The sequence below is a fragment of the Clarias gariepinus genome, chromosome 20 (assembly GCF_024256425.1).
Source record: "Clarias gariepinus isolate MV-2021 ecotype Netherlands chromosome 20, CGAR_prim_01v2, whole genome shotgun sequence".
Lineage (NCBI taxonomy): Eukaryota > Metazoa > Chordata > Actinopteri > Siluriformes > Clariidae > Clarias > Clarias gariepinus.
Window position 1 is genome coordinate 23,673,849 of NC_071119.1, and position 21,487 is coordinate 23,695,335.

Here is a 21,487-nt window from a genome sequence, read left to right on the forward strand (position 1 = left end):
CACTATTCATCAACAAGTTGTTCAATATTCAATAAACACTTCCTGTTCAATAACATCACTCTTTCAGTTTTTTACCCATCAGAATCGGTTGGTAACAGAACCGACCCTGAGCACAATGCCCTGACTGTTGCAATGCAGGTCTGATCTGTTGCAAAAGGAAAACTCATGATCGTCAGCCGAGCTTAACTGCACCGTTAGACCCTCCACCACAGAGGACGAACCAGACTAGCCAGCTTCACATATGTATAAACTTTGTTACGCAGTTCAAGCTGAAACCTTTGGACGCGACAGCTCAGTCTTGGTGACAACAGTCAGACTGGGGGCTAAAGGTCCACCTAGAATCAGGCAAGCGCACGCGTCTCAGATCTCGACCCCTACCCTCAAAGCCAGAATCAAAGCATTTTGTCCAAAAACAAGATCAGAGTCGGTTACCCTTGTCTTTCCAGTTTGGCGAAGCATGGCACTCCCGTTTGTCCTGATTGTCCTGATTGTCCATGGTTTTCCCCTGTTGCTGATTAGGGCAGATCTGCGAGGGGATCAGCTTGGCATTCCAGGCCGGGTGAGGAGCGCGGAGCTGCAGTGGCGGGTGGGGCGAAGGGAAACAGAGTGTAATGACAAGAAGGAACGCCCGCTGCCTTTAAACTGTGATGACTGCAGTGATCTCTCACTCTCCCCTCACACGCTCTCTGGTTGCAGGACTGAGATCAGCTGACCGTCTGCTGGCTCAGGGGGAACCTCTAAATGCACTGACGCAGCAACTCCTTCCCCCTAGAAATCTCTCTCTCGCTTACGTCCCACCCACACACCCTTCATTTTAATTTCAACCTCGGCACTCTTTCTTTACGCTTATCTCTCTTACGCAAGACCGTCACGCCATCAGGTTCCAGATAATTTGAATCGCACTGTTAGAGGTCACTGTAAGGTATTTGACCTTTAAAGATATAAAAAGAGAAAAGCTCATCAGCGGAACTGCACTAGCACACTGCTGGTAAAAACTGAGATTGAAAAAGTGAGGGAAAAGACCACAAGGTGGCGCCTTGGTCCAAGAAATCCGCAATTCAGCCTGAACTGCTTTCATTAGGTCACTTATTTCCCCAGCTCCTTAAGATCAAATTTTACACCTTACCCAACCTCGCATCCTGGAATGATTATTACTTAAAAAGCTTAGAGGCAAATTTTGCAAGGGACAAGACCCACCCTGAGGGCTCGAGGTTCAAGTTGTGATCTCATTAAGCGGCAAAAATCCACCATGTAAACAGTGTAAAAACCTGCCCTGTGGCACCGTGCTCTCTGTCTCCGTCTCTTTCTCTCTTGGAACCGATTCAAGAATTTTATCTGCGCTTGATGAGCCAGTGTGTCGCAATGCAGGAGCGTAAAATTTATACCGCCCTGGCACTTTGGAACAGATTACCAAAACAAACAGACATTTCTTTACACTGATATGTTTTGATAGTGTTAGAAATAAAGAAAGAGAAAAATGTGCATAAATCTAATTGATTTGTAGTTCTGAAAAACTTTAACAATCTTTTTGAATCTGTAAGGAAGATGACCTTTATTACAAATCATCCTAATGCCCTTACACACACAGACACACACAGAGGTGACTCATTAACCAGGGTGTGGGGTAAAGGTGTGTTGATAAGCAAAACAAGAACTTCAGTGAAGCTAAAAGTTGTCGGTTTCCTCAGGGTTACGCAAGTGTGTGAAATCACTGTGTCCCCATAAACGAAATTAAAACTGGTTTAAGAAACAGGGACTTTATATTCTCTCCTTCGCACACTGACACACACTATAGGTCTAACAGCATAATGAAGCAAAGGATGGATATGGGTAAAAAGAACACGTAGTCAAAACATTCACACAAGCATGCATCATGCAGGACGGGGACAAAAAAAAGGGAAATGAGGACTAGGACGCTGGAGGGATGACCGAAAAAGGGTGGGGGTGATGAACCGATCCACAGATATGAAAAGGAAACATGATGTCGCTCGCCGTGTTACCTGCTCCTGCGTTCAGGTTCGGCAGCTTCAGGTCTTTTGGATCCGCTTTCTTCACGACAGACGTGTCGGTTTTGACCGCAGGAGGCGGTGCCGTTGACACCGGTGCCGCCGCCGCAACAGCAGCCGCAGCCTGCGAGGGAATGAGGAAATCCTGGGACAGCTCTAGTCCTGCCTTACCTCTTGGCGCGGAGGTCTCGTTTGACGATTCTGTGAGAAGGAAGTAAGTCTGACTTTTTGTCTCTTGTTCAGCCGGACTTGCCTCTTCTAGCTGATCTGTGAATTTAGCCGTGTCTTCATCATCATCATCATCATCGTCGGCGTTATCTGTGTCGGCATTTTCCGACGCTTTGGCGAACTTTGAGCTCTCGAGTGTCTCCAAAAACTCATCCACAGCACCCCGAGGTGGTTTCTCAACAAACTCGAACTCTTCGGACGATACCTCTTGCTCGGAAATTTCGTCCGCGGCCTCCGCTTCTTCAACCTGTGCCGTGTTCTTCTCGGGTTCGATCTGGAAACTTGCCGGGTTCTTAGCCATGGCGTCCAAGACTGGTGAGAGCGAGTCTGCGGATGGGCTTTCAGAGTCGGAGTGTGTTTGGGCCTTTACACTTGGGAAGCTGAGACATTCAAACTTGTCCACTATCGGACCAGAATCTTGGCTCAAGGTCTTAAAATCATCTTGGTACTCAACGGCGGGTTCGGGGCCTTTCGGAGAAATTTCGGTCTCCTTAACGAGATCGAACGTCCCAAACATTTGCTCCGAAGTCTTTTTTTCTTCCTCTTCTTCTTCGTCTTCTTCTTCGATCCTTGCCCGTTCCGCAGCCCTCGCCTCGGTCTCCTCGGTCATCTCCTTAACCAGAGGGACCTTGGCTTCGAAAGCGAACGGGTTGTTGGCAGACAGCGTGAAGGGAGCATTCGGGGAATCATTGCCGCTTCTGTGGACCGGACTGAAATCAGGACTTCCCTCTGAAGATCCAGAGTCCGCTTTATCTTGTTTGTGAGGGGAAGATTTTAATATATCCGGGAGAGACGGCGGCAAACCGGATTCCTCGTCGTCTTTAGGAGCGCTCCCAAAGAAGTCAGACGACGCAAGCTGTTGCCTCAGAGACTCGGTGGCCGCTTCTCTGGAATCGAAAGACCCCTCGTAGTCCTGCACGGGCGAATCGTCTTGCGGCTCGACATCCGCGTGGGCGTTCTGGACCAGATCTGGAGACGGACTATCAGACATCTTGGCTGCTTTGGTTTCCCCAAAAGGAGAGAACTCGGAAATGGGTTTCTCGACAGGTGAGAAGTCATGAAACGGGTTTCTTTTGGTTTCAAACATCAGGTCGTCGTCGGACTGGTTTAATACGTCTGGGTCGTATCTGGGCATGCTCCTGGAGGGTGGATCATTCCCGAACGAATCCATGGCGGTTTTGACGCTGGGTTGAGTGCTAGCTAATAATGAAGAATCCTCGTATTCTGTTGAATTAGAGGTATGGGTGAAATTACAATAAGTGCTAACAAACACACTGAGGGAAGGAAATGGAAATTACCCAGCCGGAGGCGTCTTTACTTATCCACCTTTATTTCTTTCAAAGCTAGTGACCTTTGACTTGCTAGTCAAGAATACAGCTTTCCCTCTGTAATTAGTTACCGGGGTTATATAATCATCTTGATCAACTGATGACCAGGAAGTTATTATAACATTTAGCATTAACATTCTGTAATGATACCCTTAATAGATCTAAAATTAGTCTTGTCATCTCTGAAGAGAAGCTTCCTTATAGCGTGAAGGAAAAAAAATGTTAAAATGCATTCCTTATTTACTTCAAACCTTCATTGGAAGCATTCTGTAAGAATCCACAGCATCCACTGATAACGGTTCCTTTATCCTGCTTAGATGACAAGCTTAAACGTGTTAAAGCTAGCAATGTTAGCACATCAGAAGCATTTACTCTTTAAGATAAAGAGTCAATTATTATTATTAGAAGTGTTCAAAGCCTTACTGCTGCATGCACTGTGTTAGTTGGCAGGTTGAAAAGAAAAAAATATTAGTAGCACAGAGAAGGAACTTGCCTGAAGAAAATTGCACCAGAGTCGAAAAAGTAGGAGGAGGAGCGGCAGGAGCGGCAGCAAAGGAAGGAAGACTGGGTTCATCTGAAGAAAGAAATAAGAAAAATGTGTCAGGAGGACCAATAATAAAAACCAGAGGACGTGTGTAAGCGGGATAGTGTTAGTGTGCAGGAACACACGCCTTCATGTCATGAACTCACCTGGATGACACAGAAATTAACTAAAAATATTACATTATATATCACATATCCACAAGACCCAAGCAGTCAAGCCAAAAACAGGCCACATTAATTATTTTTTATTTAAGATCAACCAAGATTAACTAAAGGCTGTGACTCCTGACTGGGCGGAGTACAGGTAGTCCCCGACTTGTAAACATGCTCCCAGAACGAAACTCGTTCGTAAGTTGGATTTGTTCTTAAGTCCAACAACGCGAGTCTTGTACGCCTTTGACATGAATCTACAACGTAAAGCACACCAATCCACTTGACTGAACCTCTGTCCCCCTAAGGAACTGAATCTCGCATAAACCTAACAGTGTTTCAGGGAACAGGGAATCCCGGATGCCAAAATAATCAGTCGATATTAAATAAATGTGAAGGTTAGATCGATTGAAGTCGCACTAAATGAAACGTCTCGTAGACGGACTGGGAGTCGAGCTACTCCTGCACGTGTAATCAGTCTACGCCCTTTGAACAAAATGACAAAATATGTATCTCAGAGGAAGAACACTTGATCGTCTTCGCCATCCCCGATTGGTAGCGGTCATCTTTATGGGGCCATGACTACGACTAATTGAGAGAAAAATCTGACTGGAAACACCAATGTTAACACCATAACCATGCGGGATAACATGCGTCTTATTTGTACAAAAAAAAAAGCATGTATGAACTGTTTAGCGATCGTCAATGCCAACAAGCTGAAAGGGAGCGTATCGTCACCTGTCGTAGCAGAGTCGGATCAATATTTTGGGTCAAAAACTAACATTCCTCCGGTCCTGCCTGTACGCCTCGACAATTGCATTAGTCCAATTTAAACGTTTATTTCCAAAACAAAAAGTTAAACAAGTCTGAGATGGTCAGGAATTAGTTCAAAACATGACAACACCCCAGAAAGTGTGGAGCAGGAGATTTAATAAATCTAAAATGTGCATCATAGCTCCTTTTCCGTTGCTATTATCCATCATTTACAGATTGAAGGTCATGATTTTTATTAATTATTTAACTATTTTTTCATAACATTATAAACAACGCCCTTCCCCCCCATCGTATGGTTATAATTCTTCTTGCTCTGGTTGCCTTTCCTGAATCTCTCATGCTCTGTATTCTATTTCTACCAAACAGTAATCATCGGTCTGGAGAACAAAACATCGAACCACAAGCCTCAAAATTCTTACGTGGCATTTTAAAACTTACTTTCAAATCTTCTGTAGATAAACATTTACATGGTTCTTAACTCCTGAGTCAGAAGACGCTGTTGGACAGAGTTGTGTACGTGCTTTCAGCAGGAAAAAAAAAATGGTAAAAGGTAACACGCCTGAGTGGAAATGTGTGTAAAAAATACAGCCATCTGTGCGTGTGATTAAAGTCATGACAACAGACAGGACAGTAAGTGCACGGCTGTGGACGACCGGGCTCCAGAATGTGATCAAATTGAATCTGTGTTTTATCACCTTGCGCTTACAGAAATAGTATGAGGGGAGAAAAATAAATGAATTAACTAAAAATAAAAGAGTTCAGGGTTTAAACGAGGTTCACAATGTGAAACTTTCCCACCCAGTTTCACTGTTAGTCACAGGTACAACTAAAAGAAAGAATTGAGATTCCTTTGTGGAATTGATACTGACGATAAAAATTCTGTAGTGTTATAAATTTTTTTACTCACAATCAAAAAGTTAGCACTTCTAAGGTTCAAAAAAAAAAAGTGTGGAAAGAAAAAAAAAGTCTTTTGTTGGTCAGTTTTCAATTAAGAATCGATTTATGCTAATATATACATTTTGTACAAGACGGGACATTTATGCATTCAACAACACAAGTTACATCAGCATTTAATGCTTATGCTTATTATATAAATGAAATAGATATCACCACAACTGAATGTATATATTTTTTATTCGCTATGTACATTACCAGTCAAAAGTTTGTACACCCCTTATTCCCCCCATTCTTTCTACTCTGTAAAACAATCCTAAAGGCGTTTATACAAAAAAACAAAAAAAACAACAACAACACAATAATCTCCCCTGAAAGTTGATATTAAGATGTATCCAAGATGTACTTATGCTCTGTAAAGTCTTTATTATGGATCAGAGATGCTGGTTGTTAATTGGTGATTTCTGAGGCTGGTAAACTTTAAATAAACTTCTTCTCTGCAGCAGAGGTCAGTTTTGGTCTTAATTTGCTGGAAAGGTCTTCATAAGGCAGTTTCATCAAAACTGTTCCAGAACAGCTGACCTTCATGTCTTAAAATAACAATTGACGGCTCCTTTTGTTGTTACTTAATTACCTAATGCCATGTGTGTTATTTCATAGTTTGGGGGGAAAAAATCTAGTATTGTTCCAGAATGTAGAAAACATCACTTAATAAAAAAAAAAAATAAATAACCCCACTAAATGAGAAGGTGTGTACAAACGTTTGACTGGTACTGTAGGAGAAAATATATATTTTTTATAAATCATAAGAGGTCAGGTCGCAGTTTTTGTTTTTTATATTTTCCGCCTGACTGGTGAACACTGTCGTGTGTAAACAGTCACACCGAGATACAGCTTTCAAGCAGTGGAGCTTGATTGAGAATGTAGTCATCACCGAATGGTTGTGAAAGTGAAAATAAGAGAGATAAAAGCATTAGGTGATCAATCTTAAAAAAAAAAGAATAAAAAATATTCACAATGCAGAGTGAAAGAACTCAAACCCTGTGTTGGAGCAGAAAGTGATGTGCACATGTTCCACGACTGAACATCAGCGGTACTGTGGTCGTCATGGCAACCATGTCTGAGTGGTACATTTTTATTTTGAAAAGTAGAAAACAAAACAAAATAATAAAACAAAACAAAATACAGCAGACAAGCAAACCTGTGAGTCATTTTATGACTAAAGACAAGACGCCACGCAATATTGAAAAAATATATTACAGTTCTATATTTTGTAAAGATGGGGGGGGGGGGGGGACAATTATCGATGTTGGGTTGTATTGCCACACTGAATCTAACTATTTATTTTAGTCATCTTTAATTTATATTCATGTTTATATCCGAGACAGTAGTATCTTGCAGTTCCTCTATATCCTCTAGATGGCACTCAAGTGTTCACACATTGGCAGGAATTAGTGTTCTCACTTAAAAACCAACCGCATCATTTAAACAATACAAACTAATTTCGAATACAAGAGTTTAACATTTAGCTTAAAATTAAATAAATAATGAAGCTAATTTTGACTAAGCAGCGAACAGCCAAACGGAATGAAAACGCATAAAAAAATACAGAGTGCGCCACCTGTAGGGTTATAAAGAAACAGCAACGTCTCAAAACCTAACTAGACAGTGAGCATAAATTATTAACTAATTAGTGCTCGCTGTGTTTTGAGATGGGTGTAAGCGAGTGTAATGAGTAAGTTTAAAACTAATTAGCTCACAGAAGCTTCCGCTCTCCGTCGAACTGAAACTAAAAACCAGCCAATTATGTTCACTGCCTGATAATTAAAAAAAAAATTTTTTTTATACATTTTGGAGTATTGACAAATCACCACACAAAAAAATTGTGATTCATAACTGAAACGATTGTTACCCCTAAAACCTGACTGCTAAAACAAAACAGTGTGAAAGTCATCACAAAGTATAAATAAATCCATAAATCATAATAAATCTGTGCTTCTCACTTTTTAACATAAGTCATATGGAAGAAATCACAGACATGGCATGACCTCATGCTCTGAAGATGAGAAGGCTGGTCTCATTGTCTAGCAGCGCAAACCCAAACCTCGTGCACAGATTCTGGCACAAAGGGTCCGGCGCTGGAGGAAGAGACACACCCAGAGCATTCACGCACTGAAACGAGCAACGGCGGCTATAAGGACCACGCCGTCTATATAAATATATCTATATATAGGCTGGGTTTTAAACCGACACCCTCCCTTTCCTTTTCTCTTGGTAGGAAGGGTGTGGTCCTGGGAATCGAGCCAAAGGTTTTTTTTTTGTCAAAGGCATTGACAAATCAGTTAAAAAAAAAAAAAATCTGAAAATGTGCAGCATCACTGCACTTGGCACTTAACGGCGAGGATACAAGAGTGCATGCATACAAACACTTTGTTATTAAAGCAAGTGTTTTAAATTAATTAAAGAAATGAATACCCTTTTTTTCCTTTTAATAACAAGCTCAAATGCTTGATTAATGTGCTAATTAATAAGTACAGATTAAACTCATCCTGTCTGTCAAGATCCCTGACATGATTATTAAATGTAATAATGCCCTCACATTTTATATCCACCATAACCTCTATGCTGTATTTAAAAACAAAAACCTGAATTAAATAAAAAAAAAATAATAATAAAAAGCTTTCACACACAGGAACATATTTATAATGAATAAAATGGCTGTATCCTGTTTCCAAGCAACTTAAAATCAATAATATTATTTTTATTATTTACTTGAGTTGAGACTTAATGCAAGCTTGGTTCAAAAACACTCATTACATATATTAAAAAACACCACACACAAAATCTTTTATTTTTAATGCCCTGAAACCATAAATAATCCTGACACAGGTTTAGCTCCTATTGTTTGACACACCCCGCTAGCATGAATTAGCATTCCCAAACAACACCCATATACAATAAACTAATAACTTTAATTAAAGCTCATTTGCAAACCTAAACATTGATAGCGTTTTCGAAACATGTAAAACACATCGTTTTTCCTTGTGTGTGACTTAAACGGTTGTTTTTGTTGTTGTTTTTTTTGCTACAGGCTAGTCAGACGGCTAAGCTAGCCTAGCACAAGCTAAGCTAAGCGTTATGCTAGCTCCTGATTAGCAAGAAAGGGTTCTCTCTGTCTGTCATTATAGCAAAAATAGACATTTTATTCGTTTTTTTTTAACATTTAAGATGTTTGCTGGTGAGAAATAATAATAAAAATAATTTAACCTGAAATGTCATGATTCATAAGTCATAAAAATATATATTAAAAAAACCTAATATATATAATTTAATATTAAATATGTTAGAATCTCGCGTTGTGAATCATTTGGCTACTATTGATCCTTTTATAGGATTAGATAAAAAATAATAATATTAAATAAATATCAAAACTAGAAAAAATAAATCCATAATCTTTATTAAAAAATAAAAAACCCAGCTTCACTTACAGGCTGTTGGAGAGGCAGAGGCTGCAGGAGTCGACTCGGAGTCGGCTCTGAATCGTTCCTCCACTTGATTCCTACTCTCCGGCTCCTGTTTCTCCTCCAAGATTAAACTTTCAGCTTTCTTTTCTTGATCGAAACGACTTGCAAAGATGTCCTCCTTCACTTTCTCACCAAAGACAAAGTCCTGATGTTGTTCTTCGAGCTCGGTTTTCAACAAGACGTCCTCTTTCTTTTCAGGCTTCACCACATAATCATCATCATCTTCATCCAGAATGTTTTTAGCAGGCTTCACCTCATCATCATCAGGTTCTGGTCTGAAGGCTGCCTGTAAGAGCTCTGTAGCAGATGATGAAATCACAGGGTTTTGCTCTGAGAAAGATGGTGCAGGTTCCTTATGCTCATAATCGTAACCATAATCCTCCTCCTCCTCCTCCTGTTTGAGATCCATCAGGTTTAAGGCTTGTTCTTGGTCTCTAAGAGCTTCCTGTTTCTTCCCTACACTAATCAAATCCTCCATCTGAGTGCTGTCTGGTTCCTCAGGGCTTTCAAGATCCACAGGTTCAGAAATCGAATCAGCATCTTCTTTCTCCAGACCTTCAGTCTCCTTCGCGGCTCGTACATCCATTTCTCCACCAAACACACCATGTGCGGGCACCTGACTGAACCCTGACTCCTTCCCCATCATCATCATCACCTCCTCGTCTAGAGTTGTGGACGAAACTTGTTCGGCCATCTTGAAAACGTGATTTTATCTTTCCCTCTCTCTAATTATCTCAATATCAGTCTGTTTCTTTTAAATATCTTGAAGAAAAAGATGGCGACGCGCTGTTTCCTAATCCCCCCCTGTGTCACCTCCTGTGGTTTATTCCGCACACCGGCCCCGTGTTGCTGTTATGTTGCGGTGTTTATTCGGAGTAAGAGGTGCTGACCGCCGGCACGGAGGAGCAGCAGCAGCGCATGAGCTCAACCTTGTGCTGCTGCTGCGGAATATTGGAACAACCTTCCCTGACTGTCACGTCATCCAGCCAATCACAGAGCCTGAAGCGAAAACCCCGCCCCATATCACTAAGACTACGCCCGCTGACCACGCCCACATCCCCAGACACCCATGAAGTAAAGAGACGCCACAGTTTTATTATCAAATGCATGTGATCAGGTTTTAGACCTTATATATACATACATATAATATATATAACATATTTATATATTGTTTCTCGTGGCTAAAGGTTTTGAGAATGACACAAATATTATACATTTTCACAAAGTCTTCTGCTTCAAGGGTTTTTTTTTCTTTTTAGATCTTTTTGTCAGACGTTACTAATATCAAGCATTTCATAAGCGTCAAAGGCTTTTATTGACAATTACTTTTTTATTTTATTTTATAAATTTTTTTGGGGGGATTTTTTCCCATTTTCTCCCTAATTTAGTCGCGTCCAAGTCCTCCCCGTCACTAGGGGGCTCCCACATTAAGGCTACTACTACCACTCAGTCAGAAGAGCCGAAGACTATCACATAATAATAATAATGAATTTAATTTATAATGCACTTGTTTCCTATAAACCATGTGACGCCAGGCGACCGCATCTTTTCGAACTGCTCATTCAACACACCGTTGGGGGCGGCGTAACACACTGGGAGGACAGCGCTAACCGCTCCTTCCACTTGCATGAGCTCACAGACGCCCCTGATTGGCTGTAGAGCCGTGATTAATGTGGGAGCATGAAGTACCTCTCATCCCTCTCCCCTGAGAGAGCTCGGCCAATCAGCTCTCTCTAGACCTCCGGCTGCGGGAGGTTACAGCATCACCCAGGATTCGAACCAGCGATCTCCGGATGAGCGCTGACCCTTCGTTTTCAATTTGCCCTGGCATGTTGTCTGACTGACTGACTGATGGCAGCCCAATCTTCCATATTCAATGCTTGTCAGAATTTGTTGGTTTTTGTTTGTCCACCACCTCTTGAGGATTGACCACAAGAAGTTCTCAATGGTGGGAGTTTCCTGGCCATGGACCCCAAATTTTAACATTTTGTTCCTCAAACCACTTAGTTATCACTTTCGCCTTATGGCAAGACGCTCCACCATGCTGTAAAAAGCATTGTTTATCACCAACCTGCTCTTGCATAGTTGTGAAAAGTTGCATTTGGAGGATGTTTTTGTTCATAGCTGTGTTCGTAGGCAAAATTGTAAGTGAGCCCACACCCTTGGTTGAGAAGCAACCGCATACATAAATGGTCTCAGGATGCTTTACTGTTGGCATGACACATGACTGATGGTCCTGCTCATCTTTTCTTTTACGAACAAGCTTTTTTTCTGGATGTCACAAACAATCGGGAAAGGAAATTCATCAGCGAAAATGACTTTACTCCAGTTCTCAGCAGTCCAATCCCTGTACCTGATATTTTTCCTGTGGAGAAGTGGCTTGTTTGCAGCACCTTATTGAAATGTATGACGGTGAGTGCTACCATCAGTCTTGTGTCATGCTAACAGTAAAGCATCCTGAGACCATTTATGAGTGGTGTTGGATCTCAGATCCCCCCGTGAATCCGTGTACAGGATAAAGCAGTATAGACGATGTGTGAGTAAGAAATGACCAGGAAACTTGGGATCCCCCTTTCTTTCCTTACTGTTTACATAATCATACATCCATCCATCTAGGAACTTCTGTAGTCCAACTAGGGACTGTGGAGGGCAATGGTGACCATTGTATTTATTTCCACTGTCAACATTCACTCACACACTATGGCAAATTTGGAAACATCTGCATGTCTTTGGACCCCAAGGTGGGAATTGAACACGTACCCTGGACGTGCAGGGCGACAGTGTTACCCACTAATCAACTGTACTGCCTCTTTTCAGATGTGGAGGTATAAATCATCCATCTGAAGGTGCTTTTACCCAGCGACAAGCAAAACGGGGAATTTTGAAATCCCCATTTCTTTTCTTATTATATTGTAATTGTTAACACAATTATAGCCTAATTTATGGAAAAAAAGATTTATAGTAAAACATCAATGACCTGTTCACAATGTATGCCGCTTTGTACTCTTTAAAGATCTGTTAATAATAAAACTGGCACAAAGATTCCAACCGAACCCAAGATCTTTAATAAATTATCTCCGTCAGCTTGGTTATTATGGACCTGCTACTAGGAGAAATTAAATGGAGTTTGGGGTCTGTTTACTTCATACATGTGTAAAGAAGCTCCACACAGTGCTCTAACTTTGGTTTCATATCTCATAAGTTTTTAATTGTGCATTATCATAAACTAAAATCTCGCAACCTCTTAAACCTTAAACATTTTAAAGCGATTTTTTATAAATCTGTTGTACAGTATAAACTTTATGGCGGATAAGTGTGCAGATGGATAGATACACTATATGTCCAGAAGTTTGAGGACACCAAACAGAAGTTTGTCGCTATTATAACCTTTACTCTTCTATAAAGTCTTTCCACTAGATATTTGCACATGCTTATATTGAGGGGAATTGTAAATGCTAGATTTGCCGATTGTGGCAACATCCTGGAGAAGAACAAGGGTGTGATGGGCAGGTGTCCACATACTTTTGGCCATGTAGTGAAGATAATTAATCTCTGAAGTTGTCACGGCAGTATAAACCATGTTAAACAACAAGGACACACACACCAACTGTCAAAATACTATGCACACAATAGGTAATTAAAATAATATCTAGATAAACAGAATACATAAAGTGAAAGTAGAAGCAGAAAGATGGAAGGACATATAGAGAGATAAATTGAGATCCTCTTAACGCTTTGTCAAGGCGTCATTTTGGTTGTCACATTGTTTCTTTAATAATCATTATTATTATTATGTCTTTCCTGTTTCCAGTGGACATAACAAAGAGGAAGCAGCTCCGCTCATCCCACGTGACTCATTTCATCCTCCGGATGCATTACGTACACATTAAAGAGGAACAATATGTAATTTACATGGACTATCTTTATCGTGGTGGTCTCTGGTGGGTTCTTCCCACATTTTGAAACCTTACTGTAGGTGGATTAGCGAATTTAAGTCGACCCCATGACCTTAACCATGTTAAAGCCGATTCAAGTTCATCACAATAACATATTCCCTGTTTATTTATTTATTTATTAAGATAGATGAAGTCTATACCGCTTTATCCTGTATACGATGTCCTGGGGGGGCTGGAGCCTATCCTAGGAGACTTAGGGCACGAGGCATGGTACACCCCGAATGGGCTACACACATACTCACATGCTCATTCACACAATACGGGCAACATCTGCATGTGGGAGGAAACCGGAGTACCCGGAGGAACTACATCAAACACAGGAAGAACATGCAAACTCCATGTACAGTACACAGCCCCCTAGGTGGGAATCGAACCCCGACACTGAAGGTGCAAGACAAACACTAAGCCACTGTCTAAATCCAAGTTCAGCATGTTCAGTCCAAAAATGTTCAGTATTCAACAAAAACATGTTAAACATTCACATAATCTGGTGGAGGACAGTTTCCAAAGATAATTTATGTATTAAAAAATAAATATATTAAAGAACAAATAAATAAATAAAAATGCCCTTTATACTAGTGAGAACATTTAATCTTGTCAAAAAGCAATAAAAGCTGGTTTAGTCTCTGTGAGCTGCTGGAATGATGTAATGCGAGCCAAAGTTCAGCTTGTAAAAACATGTTATCTAAAGAGAAGGTCAAGGACAGATCCTTTTTTTTTTTTTTTAATAAAAAACAAAAATAAAATAAACTTTCCTATTGTACATAGTATAGACCTCGATGCTGTAGTTACATGACATGAAATAAAGGCCGTGGTTTCATCATGTGAGCTTGGAGTGCTTAAAGCCGCCCTCTGACATTCTCGGGTCATTTATTGATCCTCTGAAAAGTAATCAATATTCTGATGTCCTGTAACCAACGTGATTTAATCCCCTAATGCACTTTCGGAGACATCAGAGCATCTGGGAAAAGCAACGCTATCCTTCCTTGCATGTAACTCCTGCACCGCATTATATTACTCAGAGTTTGCAGTGTGCTGAGACGGATTACTCTCCCTGCACACGTTCTTGGATTACTGCGATATGGGTGATGGATGTGGTTTCATTGACTTATAGATGTAGCCCATAAGAACCTCCGGTGACAAAGGTGTCACAATCCATTTAAAAGCTCTGGAAAGGTCCTAATTCTGCTTTATTCCCTTCACTTAGCCCCTAAGTGACGTCTAATGAATGTCCTGGTGTAGTCATGTGACAATCTGTGAACTTTTGCACCATGACATCATATCGAAATGGTGGAGTGTCTGGGTAGTACATGTTACATACTTAGTTCATTTTTAAAAAGCCAGCTTTTTTTTTCTATTGAACAATTCTAATATTTAAATAACTTCTCATATGTATAACACATAGGCAAAAGTGCTAACCACAAAGCCACTGTACCACCAGTGTGTGTAATATCCTCTATAATGTCGCTTAAAGGAGAAATGGATCTGGGCTCTTATGGGTTAAACTGCAAGGTGGCAGGAATTTTGAAATGCACTGCTGATGGAATAAGGTATTATATCAATAATAATAATAATAATACTAGACACCATCATCATCATCATCATAAGGAATGACCAATATATATTAATAATTGATTAGCAATTAATGGTGATTGATATTCTTTCTTTCTTTCTTTCTTTCTTTAAAAAGAACAGCCATCCGATCTTGGTGAGTGAAACAGAGAAAGCACACACAGTCTTACCAGCATGTCCAAACTACATTATTTAGTTTGCACACTGTTTTCCTCTCCTAACTGTATCACTTTTCTAAAGCCGCAGTGAGAAAGAGAAAGAGAGCGAGAGAGAGAGAGAGAGAGAGAGATGATTAATGTACCAAGAACCAGGCCAAAATTGAAACACACATCATTTTCCCTTTACTCCAAACTAAGTCACTCAGTCATGCCAAAAGTGCTTAAGTGGAATTTTAAGCTTCTGAAACGTAAAAACAAGTGCGGTTGTGTCTGAACAGCACTTTAGGGAGACCTGTGACCTGGATGACTCTTCTCATGGAGAATCTTCACGGTCATTCGGTCATGACGCTGTAGTGTTTGTTGTCTAAATATTGCTTTGTAAAAAAAAACGCCCGTTTTTCATCATGCAAACGACATACTATAGGCAAAACGTCAAACACATTAAAAAGTACCCCTGTTATTACTAAAGCAACATATTTAACTTCTTACATATTGTTTCTCTAATATCTTAACAAGAGCGCATGACTCCCACTCCTTTCCTCTCTGCTGCTATCTCAGGAATGAGGCCTTGCGCTGAAAGCTGGATAGGATAAGAGTCCTAAAAAAAGGACCGCCTGCGTCTTTCCGAAACCGTTTAAGCGTCTTGATTACATGGTGACAGCCCTGGAGGTGCCCCGAGATATTTCTGACACGCCAGAAAACAACCCTGAGAAGCCTTAAGGCTTATACTATAGTATACCTTTTACATTATAGATTGTTCTCTACGCACCCGAAACATTTTTCTACTATTAAACATAACAGAATGCTGCATCACCATCCATGTATGAAGCACAAGTTGTTATAAAGCTAGCAAACATTGACTAACTATTATTCTGGGAAATTAAAACAGCTTTAGTCACATTGTGTAGCTTTACAGTACTGTGTTTAACTAGCGACTGTTTAGAGAACAAACTACTGTAATTCCAGTAACTACGGTGGCTAGTAACCTTTATACTTTTTCAGGAAGCGCAAAGTTAAGTAAGCAAGTCAACATTACCAAGAGTAGCAAGATAGCTAACATCATAACCACATCTATCTAACATTATGATCACATTAGTGTGATTAAAACGTGTCTCGCAAACTAGCTAGCATTAGCTGTTAAGTCATACTTGGGTAAATGAAATGAAACTGCCAGAGACGTTTGCTAGCTAACATTTTATCTAGCAAACATTGCTACAAGTTAAGTAGCAGCCTAGCTAAACATATTTTAGTAAACTAACCAATAGTAATTAATGACCCTCTTTCCCTTCACAGTATACGTATAACCACTGAATGGTTGAGATTTTTTCCTGCTAGCTCTAGCAAGGTTTACTAGCAGGCTAGCTAACATTACCATAGTGGCACAGTAGCTGATATTATATTCATATTTAACAAATAATATTAGTCAAATTACTTCATCGGCTTGTTTGCAAGCATGATAGCTAGCATTAGACTACGTAGCTTGCTAATCTATATTGTTCCCACAAGTATTTAATACTTTTCACTGTTAATGGAAACTATTATATTAATTTCCCCAACTACTGTATGTTCGGTAAAGCACAAAATTAATATAAGAAGCAAGCTAATGTTTTGCTTATTATATTAGCCTATGTAATTAAAGCTAGTGGTTATTGTGTGCTAAAGGAATTTAAGCTAGTGTGGACGTTTATTCAGTCTTTGAAAAATATTTTCATACTAGAAAGATAATTTAGGGTACAAAATGACACTGTATTGAGTATATTTTGGAATAAGTTTAGAAAATTAGAGCTACATTGATTTGCAGCACCATGGCTTATTGGTTAGCACTGTTGCCTCGCACCCACCCTGTGTACATGGCGTTTGCATGTTCTCCTCTTCTTTGTGGGTACCCCGGTTTCCTCCCACAGTCCAAAGACATGTAGATTGAGCTAATTGGCAATTACGAATTAATGTGTGAATAGTGTGTAAATGAGCATGTAAGTGTGTGTGTGCCCTGTGATGGATTGGCTCCCCATCCATGATGTACCCCGCCTTTTGAAACAGGCTCCAGGCTCCCCTGTGACCCTGTATAAAGCTGTATAACGATGAGTGAGTGAGTGAGATTTTACTATGGTATGTATTACTGTGGTACTTCAGACATCACAATACTAGGCAACATAGGACTTTAGAGACTACCTGGGTAGGTACTGTGTCACTTCAGTGGGTACCATGAGAGTACTATGATGTGTGTGACAATACTTTGGTGAATACCATGATACATATTGGGTACCAGAGTCGCTACCGTATTTAATATGGTATGTTTGTAAATCCTGTACCATATTACTGTAGATACCAGTACCAGTACCACCAGTTTAGTATGGTACAGGCAGTAGAACTATGTACTATATCAGCAAATACATATCATGGTACAGTCAAAAATACCATGGTACACATACCATCGAACTACCATGGTACCTATACAATGGGTAACGATTCTCATGGTTTCTATAGTTATAAAGCAACAGCCTGGATGAAGGTACTATTTAGTACTCCTGGTTCATATACTGTAACTTGCAAACAGAACTGTAGAAACAATGCTGAATACATTCATTCTTTCCCTGCACAGGCTGTAGCTATAAGGCAAACTCTAGCAGTTGCTCCTCATAATGATCCTCATCCCCCAGTGGTGATAGAACATCAATCCATCATGTCATTCGTGTTATTTTTAAAGGAATGTAATATGATAACTGGCTCTGCTTGTAAAAGCCAGTGAAGCTCTGACATCCAAGTTCAAGTCCAGCGCTTCCACCCTCCCTCAGTGAGCAGCTGGAAAAGTGAAAGCAGGGAATAGAAATAACCATGTGAAGTGCTGGTCATGTCTGTGCTCAGGGGATTTTTCGGGGAACAAAAGGGTAACAGAATAATTCATGAAGCATGACTAAGTACTGTTCGATTATGGAGAGTGAGCAATGATGATGGCACGCTGCAGGTTGGCTGAGCCATGCCCTCATTTTGCTCTTTATACCCCTGCCTTGTTTATTTGCGAATCATACAGCGCTTTAGATAAGACGAGTGGGTGCTTTAAGCTTCTGGTTTTTGAGAGCTGCTCAATTTGGTGTTTGGTGGTATAGACACCAATGTGGTAATATAGCTAAAAAGATTTAATTTTAAAGTTTTATTATTATTATTTATGATATATCTTGTAATAGCATTGTGTTCATCCAATAAGATGTTCTCTAAAGGTTAAACTCTATTCCCCGCCCCCAGGTGTGTATCTTCACATACTATCATTCTCTGTTTACAACCATCCAAATTATTATTATTATTTTTTTAATTTTTGATAAGAATAGTGATTGTGCAAGATGGTGGTTATGTAACAAAGAGTGTTTTGCCAGCTTGGGGCTATTCTGTGCTGGAATGTGTCTACCCCAGACTGGGCAAGAATTCCATCTTTATATAGTCTCAGGGTTTAGCCATCAGTAAAAGAGTCAGGAATATTATTTTATCCACCCCCAAGACACATCAGATGTCTCGCGTTGCCAATCCCGCAGTTTTCGGGTCAAACATACCGTAACTTGGGCATAACTTCAAAAAATAATGATCAGCCATAACATTAAAACCATTTATACTGTTAAAACCATTAAGTTTTCTGGTTCCCCTTGGGGCATGTCTCCGTAAGACCTCTTGGGGTGTGCTGCTGTGTCTGGCACCAGGGCGTTGGCACCGGATCCTTTGTGTGCTGTGAGTTGCGAGATAGAGCCTCCATAGATTCTTTCATATTTAGCTGGTTCACCAAGCTTGCTGTCTAGTTTAGATTTGGTGGTGTAACTTGGTGTAAAAACTATCAGCTGGTTTATAGATCAGTCCAGGACTTTAGCACACAGTTTCTTCTTTTAAAGAAGGCAAAAGGTGCTCAACGCACAGGATATGACCGAAAAAATGTGTTACTCATTCCTTTAGAATTTCTAATCATTGCCTAAGAGATGAGATTCCAGGCTGAGATGCCTGAGCGAGGACGCTAGACAGGAGTGAGAAATCCCGACTCACTGTAGAGATCACAGTCAGGATGACGAGGCGCTTCTGGGCCTGTGAGAGAAAGATTGACTGTCGATTCGAGATCAACATTTCCGCTGTGACTCTCAGTCACCAAATATGGTTCTTTAGACAAGATCATATCAGTTTTTATACTAGAAAAAACAATGTACAATTAAATACAGTAAAATTAAAGGAAATGCAATTGTTAGAGGTTTTCTCATGAATCTCACTTCAATCACTGTATCTGAAGTGCATGCTTCATCCCCTTTAATGCGAAACGTTTCTTATTTGCCTTTCTGGAAAAATAAGACAAAAGTCTGTTTCATAACGGAAGTCCGATTGCAGATTTGAAAAATCTGTCAGAAAACATTTAGTGAAGTGAAATCAGTGGGAAAAAAAATCTAAGGGGATGGTGTGGTTAAAAGTATTAATTTTTTTATTAATATTAGGGGGAGGGATCCTTTCCATTGCTTTCATCTGGGAAGGAGTATAAGAGTAGAATAAAAATCTACATAAACATTAGTAATTAAATAATTCAATTTAATAGTACTGTAGTTTTGTATGACTACGCACCAGTCTCTCTCTCTCTCTCTCTCACACACACACACACAAATCATTAAATTACTTTTATGGCATTAAAAAACCTTTTTTTAACCCATTTGTATCCAAGCATGTAGGTGAAGCCACAAAGTCTACCGGAAAAAACAAAACGTTCTTTAAATTGAGAATAAAATTACACAAATTGGGTAAAGAACGCGTCTTTTAAAATCATTAAAGCCGTCAGTGTTTTCCAAAACTTTGGTATTAAACTGAATCCTTCATTTTCATCGCGTCTCCGGATAGAGGATTTGTGCGCATAAAACAGTGGAACCTCGGATTGCGGGTAACGCAGTTTGCAAGTGTTTCGCAAGACGAGCAAAGATTTAAATAAATTTTGACTTGGAAAACGAGCAAGTCTTGGTTTACGAGTACCGAGTATAAAGTATCACGCATGCGCTTCTTGTTTTGGTGCCGAGCGTCACCTGATCACAACTGAGCCAACGTTTTTTCTCTCTCTTGTGCTGTGGAATTGCGGGTAATCATCTCCCCTGCTGGGTCTTAGTGCTCGTCTTTTACTGGTATAATCAACATCTGTGCACGCGTGTCCTTTTTTTCACATAACATTGTGAGAATGTGTGTGTGTGTGTAAAACATATTTTATTTACTTTTATTTACTCTCACCTTTATACCCCCCTCCCCCTCTCGGCTTCAGACACACACAAACACATACTCTCTCTGTTTTACACAGAAACACTGCTCTGTCGCGATTCTTTAGGTAAAGTGCAGATTTATTCATTTGTTTGTTTTACTTTACTGCAGTGGCTCCGTTAGTATGTGCTCACGCGAGTGACATTAGCGGTGTTCCTTGCAAATTCTTCTGACAAAGCAGTCTTTCCTTCTTTTTTATGTATTTATTTTTTTGGGCTGTGGAACAAATTATTTGAGTTTCCATTATTTCTTATTTCCTATCAAAATTTGCTTTGATTTACGAGTGTTTTGCAATACGACCACACTTCCGGGATGAATTATGCTCGTAATCCAAAGTTCCACTGTATGTCAAAAGCTGTGCTTAAACTGTTTTCTCAGCCATTGCGAAAATGCGAACAGCGTGAAAAATGACGCGCACTTGCGTGAGCTTGTGAGTCTTGCATAACGATATTAAATCCTGATTGGTTAATCGCTATTATTTATGATTCGTAGATGATCAGAGGTAGAGAGGTTTTTTTTTTTTTACCCTGATTTTTTCCCTAATTTAGTCGGTCAGTTGGGAGGGCCGAAGACTATCACGTGATTCCTCCAAACCATGTGACGCCAGCTGACCGCTTTTGTCCGAACTGCTAGCTCACGCACAGTTGGGGGTGGAGTAACACACTCAGAGGACAGCGCTATCCACTCCTTCTGCTTGCGTAAGCTCACAGCAGATCTTCTTAAGTGAGGTCACATTAGGGAAAAAATCAAATTGGATTGGTTAAGCCTCCAGCGAAGACAAAAATGTAGAAAGGGAATGTTTCTTTTCTTACATTTTAATATTTTTTTTTATTATACACTAGGATGAACAGTAATTGAAAAATAGTCAATCACCAGGTCAGACTCCAGCTGCATTAAACCACCCTGTTGTTGATTATTTTCCTATAACAGCAAGGTGTTACTGTGTTTTATTCCTTTTTTCTTTCTATAACTTTTTCAGTACTACTTTTAATGGATAGTCCATAAGAAGATTTCTGGTGAGACTGTCTCTCATCTTTATTGTTAGGCGTGTAAATGTTGTAGTTGCGAGTTTGCGTTATATAAACACAAAACCCA

General features: G+C 40.1%; 1 protein-coding gene across 4 annotated transcripts in view; it reads right to left on the reverse strand.

Moving 5' to 3' along the window:
• The window catches only part of rtn4b (reticulon 4b), a 28,113-nt gene extending 17,720 nt beyond the window's left edge, over positions 1-10,393 (reverse strand). Inside the window, exons 1-3 of one of the 4 annotated variants that reach the window (XM_053479657.1) lie at positions 9,412-10,393; positions 4,056-4,136; positions 2,001-3,458 (exon numbers count right to left, since the gene is read on the reverse strand). In XM_053479657.1, the coding sequence (XP_053335632.1) occupies positions 2,001-3,458; positions 4,056-4,136; positions 9,412-10,141 (2,269 nt within the window). In that variant the 5' untranslated portion in view covers positions 10,142-10,393. Of the gene's footprint in view, positions 1-432; positions 698-2,000; positions 3,459-4,055; positions 4,137-9,411 lie in introns of those variants that run through there. The other 3 variants (XM_053479658.1, XM_053479659.1, XM_053479661.1) reach the window with 3 other exon arrangements.
• Positions 10,394-21,487: the final 11,094 nt, after the last annotated feature.